This window comes from Caretta caretta, chromosome 1 (genome assembly GCF_965140235.1).
Source record: "Caretta caretta isolate rCarCar2 chromosome 1, rCarCar1.hap1, whole genome shotgun sequence".
Classification (NCBI taxonomy): Eukaryota; Metazoa; Chordata; order Testudines; family Cheloniidae; genus Caretta; species Caretta caretta.
Window position 1 is genome coordinate 258,544,265 of NC_134206.1, and position 7,426 is coordinate 258,551,690.

At 45.3% G+C, this 7,426-nt stretch overlaps 1 protein-coding gene across 2 annotated transcripts in view; it reads right to left on the minus strand.

Annotated features, from left to right (window-relative positions):
• CACNG2 (calcium voltage-gated channel auxiliary subunit gamma 2) overlaps window positions 1–2,387 on the minus strand; it is a 63,935-nt gene extending 61,548 nt beyond the window's left edge. Inside the window, exons 1-2 of one of the 2 annotated variants that reach the window (XM_048833344.2) lie at window positions 863–2,383; window positions 194–339 (exon numbers count right to left, since the gene is read on the minus strand). In XM_048833344.2, the coding sequence (XP_048689301.1) occupies window positions 194–335 (142 nt within the window). In that variant the 5' untranslated portion in view covers window positions 336–339; window positions 863–2,383. Of the gene's footprint in view, window positions 1–193 lie in introns of both variants that reach the window. The other variant, XM_048833335.2, reaches the window with a different exon arrangement.
• Window positions 2,388–7,426: the final 5,039 nt, after the last annotated feature.

Here is a 7,426-nt window from a genome sequence, read left to right on the forward strand (position 1 = left end):
AGGAGGGGTTTTTTTGGAAGGGGGAAGAGGAAAGGATAAAGGAACAGAGTGGAGAGCATATTTTACCCCTCTTATTGCCTTTTCTTTCCTCAGCAACTAACCCAACCACCCGTGTTCCACGGTGGAAGTGAGAAAATGGTGGAATGTGGAGAGATTTATTTGGGGAGGGGGGAGGAGATCCGGAATCAAATACCTTCCAGGCAGCAGGTTCTCCATAATCCAGAATGGGTCATGACTTCCTCGTTCTTTTTGCTGGTTTCGTTCTCACTGACACTTTTAGTCTTGCAAACCCCTCTGGAGTAAAGCCAGTAGTCGGTCCCCACAGCTATGGTCATCAGGCTGAAGGCAGCGAAAGCACCAACGGTGGTTAAAAGCATCTGAACACCTCTGTCAAAGAGCCCCATAATTCTTCATTATACAAATACCCAACCGCCTTCTGATTCTTGGGGTGTGTGTGTTAATAAAATAATAATTCCACTACTAATATAATGGGTATATATATATATATAGAGAGAGAGATATCAAAAAGGGAGGTAAGAAAGCCCACGGAAAACAGTGTAAATTATAAAGACCACACGGGAAGAGGCTTGCCTTTTAAATCAGAAACGTTCCGGTTGTAATATAAAAAAGAAAGAAAAAGAAAAGAAAAAGAAAAGAACAAAAAAGACTAAAGCGAGAACCCCCCCAAACTGAGATGCCTTAATCCCTTTTCCTAAAATTCTGGTCTCCAGTTTCCATATGTAATGGCTAATTTGGAGATGGCTTCCACAGTGAACAGGGGAGCAGCAGCAGCAGCATCCTCAACACAATCTCTCATTATCTGGACCTAGACAGTTAGAGACTGTAAGAGCAGAGATGCAACCTTCAGGCGTCTTGCTTAGCTCTGCAGCCTGCGCCATGAAAATCCTTTTTCTTCTCAGTTATCTTCCTAGGATTTTTGTGGTTGGCTTTTTGGGGGGTTCAAATTCTTCCTTCCTTTTCGTCCTTTCTTTTTTCCTACCACCAAACCAGACTTCCCAGTATACTGTGAGCCCTTGATTTCATCGGTACAGGTGCTGAGCTCTTGCCTTCCATGGCTTTCCCCACAGCAGCAGCGGCAGTTGTTGTTGTTGGTAAAGTGGGCAAGAGAGGGGGGGTTTCTCCCAGAGAAGCGAGACGGATTTCCCTCCTCCTCTTGGCAAAGCTTCTGAAAAGAAGGGAACCGGTGCCTTGCTGCAGGATTCGCTGCCTCTGTCTCTCTTCCCTTGTTAGTTCCTCTCCCACCTACTGCATTACCGTGGTGGTGCTGAAGTGGACAGCTCCCCTGCACCGATTTCCCCGCGGTGCTGAAGAACAGCTCCTGTGCCTCTTGCCCGGGATGCTGATGGGAAACTGGGGGGCAAGCGCTTCCTCTTCCTATATCCTCTTTTCCCCAGCGTCTGCAAATGCGAGTGACCCTGCTCTGCTCGGAGGAGCAGGGAGGGATGGGGAAGGGGTTGATTCGCCTTCCCACTTGTCCTTTCCTGTTTTTACCCCTCTTCTTCCAAACCCTGAAATGATAACTCCCCTAGGATCCAGGAGCTGAGAGAAAGGCGTAGCTGGATCTCGCTCGCTCGCTCTCAGCCCAGCCTCCTTCGCATTCCAGCGATACGTGCCCAGAGCTCCAAATACAACCCTCACATCACAATTAGACCAGCACAGAACTTCAATCAGCCGTTTCTCTTCCCAGGAGATGGGGGAAATGTAACGTGGAAGGGTAATTCAAAATTAAATAAAATGTTTTTTTTGTAAAAGCACTTTTAAAAGCACTCCATTATTCTAGGGCTGGCTATAAGTTACATAGTGGGGTTTTCCCCCTCGCTCCTCTCGTTTCTTTGTCTCTTCCTAACTAATCCTGCATGAATCTCTGGGTGGCTCTCTCTCTCTTTGTAGCTTTCCTTGAAATCCCAAATGCTGCTCCAACAAGCAGACATTTTGAAAAGATTAGTAATGAAAAGGGTTGCTGCAAATTGAAGTGTCTCCTCTCAAAAAATAATGCTCCTTTCCTGCCTCCATTTGAAACCGAGAGGTGCGGGTTGATTGAGTCCATTCGAATCAAAGTCGGAGTAGTTAATTGTATTTTTAGTTTCCTGTGTCAGACATAACTCGTTAGTACCGAATCCGAAAACATGTCTATAACATTGTACAGTGCTGACATCAAAGCATGTCATAATCCTTTCCCGCTTCATTACACTAAGTTAATTACATTATTCACCTCGCTCCTCATTCTATATGTGTAGCTGTTCTTTACTCTAACACCAGTAAAGAGAAAAATGACTTCATCTAATTCCTGATGCTACAGATTTAATTTCTCTCAGATCAGCTTCATAGTTCAGAGAACAAGAGACCAGAAGGGCTGCTTTAGGTTCACTGTTTTTCTGCCAGAGGGGGGATGCAGGGAAGTTGAATCAGTTGGAGCGTTTGAGACACGTTGCAATTTCATAACTCTCTCTCTCTCTCTCTCTCCTCTCCCGCCCCCTTCCGCTGAGCTCATGCTTATAAGACAATCTCTCAGAGGTCTGCTGAACGCTAAAGAGTTTGTTAAAAAAAAAAGTGAATTACAAACCAGTTTGCACCGGGTAGAAATTGATCTCTAAGCGTCGCCTTCTGCTATCGAATACTGACTGACCTACAATAAAACACCCGCTTCTCAGCTTTGCAAGTAAATAACCAGACTACCTGGGTTTTAGCCTAATTTTCTAGACGAACCGTTTCTGCCCACACAGGCAACGACAGGTTTGCTGTAGTGTGAAGATCATACACTCTCTCTTCCTTTGTCTTCTGCTTTCCCCCCTTTTTCCTTTGCTTTCCCTCTTCACCGTGTGGCTCCGTTGCCGACGACTTCTGGTTGTCTTCTTTGGCCCAGTAAACACATTTAAACCCAGGACAGTCTACAAACGACGTTCAGCGCATAAAACAGCCCGGCCAAGCAAGGGAAAACAAAGTTTATTGACGGGGCAGGCACGTGGCTACATTGGGGTATGGGTGGGACAAGGAGACTCCCCCTTTCCCTACCAAAAAGCTAGCGTCTCGCAGCCCCGCAAAACCGGTGCAGGGCAAGCTCCTTCGGGCGGGGCAGGAGATCGCCCAAACCCCAGCTGTGCCCAGCCCTACTCCACGAGCCTTTAGGATCCCACCCTGCCCCAATCCTATTTATTCCTGTAAATTGCTAACCCGGCCACAGCAGAGCAGCCTCGCCACCGAATTCCCCCCTGGCCCTGCCCCTCCTCAGAGCACAGAACTGTAACCCACGACGGAGTAAAATGGCCAACACCCTCAGGAGGTTTTGTTTGTCAACCAATGACTGCTGATGTCGGGCACCATCCGTAACAGGAGCTCTGTTCCGCAGCTGCCGTTCGTCCTGGTGGGGACGAGGGGAAGGATCGGAGGACCGAGCGTGGTTTCATGACGACGTTTAGGCCTGTCTGGGGAGATCTCGCCCCCCGCCCCAGCCTGCCCGGTTCAGTCCAGTCCTACAGTGGGGAGCGGAATTGCGGGCTTCTTGCTGCACAAAAGGGAGTTCCCCTGAGCAAAGGGCGTGTTTTGCTGGCGACAGGTGGTACCACCCCCGGCTGCTTTTTCTGCACTGTCTTCAGCAGGGGATGGATGGGGCTGTTCCCCTCCCCCATTGGTGTTCTCTTGTTCTGGTCCTAAATAGATACTGGGAAGGCCAATAGCCTCAGAGATCCCTTCCTCCAACCTCGAGTCCAGGAGAGTGACTAGAATCATACAGGACAGGGACCCCTCCAGAGAGGCTGCGTCTGCCAGAAAGGGATCTTTGGAGAGGGGCTATAATTGTGAGGAAAGGCTTGGGGGGCTTGAAGGTCGGAGACTAAGACTACTTAGGAGCTAGTGGGATTATCAAAGACGTTTTTCCCCTCCCCCAGGGTTCCATAACTGTGACAGGGGGCGGGTCTAGGAGGGGGGTGTCTCTGTCCCTACATTCATTTTTCATTCCTTTCTCCTCCGGGGATCTCGACCCATCATGGAATGTTCTGTTACACCCAGAATCCACAATCGCTCTGTACAGGAGGTAGGAGAGAACAGAGCAGCCAGCTGTACAAAGGGCTCTGAGGCAGGAGCTCTGGTGAAGAAAGATTACTAAAGTTAAAGGTGTAGCTTAACATATAATCCCTGGGGCACTCAGATACCACAGAACATGCTCACAGGAGAAAGTCCTACACACTTAACACAGTTAAATCTGCCTTCACCAAACAAGGACACCTTCTTTGTCCTATAATTGCAGAGGTGTTAATTGTCTACTTCATTTTAAGTGGTTTCTTGCAACCCCTTATGCTTAACAATCTGTCCCACCTTGTACTTAGCTGTGACAATCTGGCTACCTTTTTCAGATCTCAAGAAGGGCTCAGTGAAGCTTGAAAGCTTGTCTCTTCCACCAAGAGCAGCTGGTCCAATAAGAGACATTACTTCACCCATCTTGTCTCTCTCATATCCTGGGACCAACTTGGTTACAACACTGAAAATCAATGGGGATATGATTCTGGAATATTAGGGAAATTAGGCAAAATTTCAAAAGAACCTAAAATGACTTTGTATTCTATGTCATATTTTCAAAAATGATAGTCAGGAGCTTTAAATGCCATTGACTTTCAATGAGACTTAAGTGCCTATGTCACTTGGTGCTTTTGAAAATTTTACTTCTGCTCTTTAGAAATGCTGAGCACTTGTAGCTCCAGATGAAGTCAATAGGAGCTGCAGCTGTCAGCACCTCTGCAAATTAGGCCCTCATTACAGAAAAGGGTGGTTTAATGAAGAGCAGGAAAGATCGTTTGGTGCTATGATTGTTTTTCTAGGGCCCAGTTGTACAACCCTTATTCTTTGAATGACTAGCCCTAGCAGCCCTACTCATGAACTAGGATCCCATCATGCTAGGTGCTGTACACACAGAACAAAAAGACAGGCCCACCCCAAGAAGCTTAGGCCCAGCTCCTCAAAGGTATTTAGGAACCTAACTTCTACTGATTTCAATGGGATCTGAACCCTGTTCATACAAGTGAGCATTTGACTCGAATGGAACTACTTGGGTAAGTGTTAACCATTGTAAGTGTTGCACAACTGGGACCGCAGTACATAACTAGAGGACCAGAAAAAACAAAAACAAACAAACAAAATCAGACACCCCCCCCAACCAACCAAACTCAAAGCATAGATTTAAACTGAAACAGAACAATGCAGTTGAAACAACAGATTTATGTTTCTAATTATATTGATATTAGAAGAATCATAGAAGTCAGAGACAGAAGAGACCTACTGGGTCATCTAGACGATTCCCTACATCAGCAAAGGATCGTTCCCTTCATTGCATTTTCTAGTGCTTTGACCAATATAGTTTCAAATTACACAAGCAATAGGAGATCCTTCCCTTGGGAGACTATTCCACAATGTACTAGAGTGCAATCCTGCAGGATGACAAGCACCTTAAGTTTCCATGGACTGCAATGGGAATTAAGGGGGCTCAGGATCTAATATAGCTTCTCACCAAGTTTTTCCTTTCCCACTATCCTAGTTATATGCCTTTGGACCATTCTGAATAATTTCTCTACCATCCGCAAAGACATGATAGAGAAATGGAACCAATTACAGCAAAGAGGAAAAGGAAACAAAATCACATAATCACTCAAAATCTTCAATGTTGCATACAGCTGCTGCTGCTCATACTTTGGCGAGATACAGTGTAGAGTTCATCTTTTATACAGAGAATCATTTTAATACAAAAATGCATTACAGAATAACAACAGTCGCAGATTTTTATAACAGAGCTACAATAAGATACTACTATATGCTTTAAACAGAACTATGCAATACAACTACAGTTCAATGGGAGAGACAGTAATAGGCTATGGGAGAAAAAGGAGATCTGAATACTATTTGAAATGAAATGGAGTGATAAAACAGAAAGATATAGGAAATCTGTCTAAGGTGGCAAAAGCAGAAGACAAGAAGGTTCTTGCACCAGAAGTGATATGATTTGGGGAGGAGAGAGAAAGAGACCGTACTAGGTCAGTGAAGGATGTGGGGAAGGTGTAAAGAAAGAGACCAAGTGCATGAAGTGGGCTGAAGCAAGTTCACAGGAGAACATTAAAAGCAGACAGGGCAACTCTGAATTAGATTATGAAAGGGATGAGGAGGTGTTTGAGGACTGGGTGATCCAGTGGAGCTTTTTGGTAGGTGTGAGAAGGCAGACAGTGATATTCTGCATATGCTGGAATTGAAGGATCCAGGGAAGTCATAGAGGGAGGAGTTGCCAGAGCCAAAGTTGAGAGGAGATGTAAACATGGAGTAGTGATGGAGCTGAGGCAGTTGTATTCATAGGCAATGTGGAGATGGTAGTAGGCAGCAGCACAGATATAGGAGATGTGGGAAAAGGAGAATTCAGAGTCATGCATGATGCCAAGTGGACAGCGGAGACAAGAGGGAGATCTGAGTTGTGGAAGGGGATGAGTCCTTAAGAGGGCTCCTTTTATCCAAAAGATGCACTTCAGTCAGATATTTAGCTGGAGGTCAGGAAAAAAGCCATAAAAGGATATGGGTGAGACAAGCAGAGAGGTTAAACAGAGCAGTCATTAATGGTATCAAAAGCTATCTACAATCCATAAGTAACAACACTTCATTAATGTCTTTCATCTGAAGATCCCACAGTATTTTACAACCATCAGTCTCACAACATCTAAATGAGGTTGGGATTGTTATACACATTTTATAAATGAGTGAGCTGAGGAAAGAAAAGTTAAGTGTGCTTTTGCCAAGACCACACTGTGAATCACTGATACAGCTGGGAGAACCCAAGAGTCCTGACTCCCAGCCTCCTTGTCTAACCATAAAAGTGACTGAAGTGATTTAAGATTAAACATACGTATAAAAGGCCAAATTTGTCTGTAGTGTAACTCCATGGGCCAATATGACTTGGAGGAAGAAGGTGGGTAGGAAAGAGGTCAAGAATTAAAACTTGTAGGACTCCATAGAGGAGTGATATTGGTGCAGAAGAAGAGCTATCTCCAGAGGCAGAGGAAAAGGTAATTTGTTCGGAAGGAGTGGAACCATGACAGAGGCAACTAGGTATCTGAGCAAAGGAAAGTGGAGTTGATAACACACTCTCTCACTAGGTTTCCATATGGCATCCATCACCATAGTATCTAAGTACCCCAAACACGTTAATGCATTTATGCTCGTCCCACTCTCATAAAGTATTATTATCCACATTTTGCAGATAGGGGACTGAGGTATAGAGAGATCAGGAGCCTGATGCAAAGCCCATTGAAGTCTATGGGAGTCTTTCCATTGATTTCAGTGGGATTTGGATGAGGTTCTAAGTGACTAGCTCAAGGTCACACAGGAAGTCTGTGGCAGAGCTGGAATTGAAACTAGGAGCATGTCTACACTAGAAATG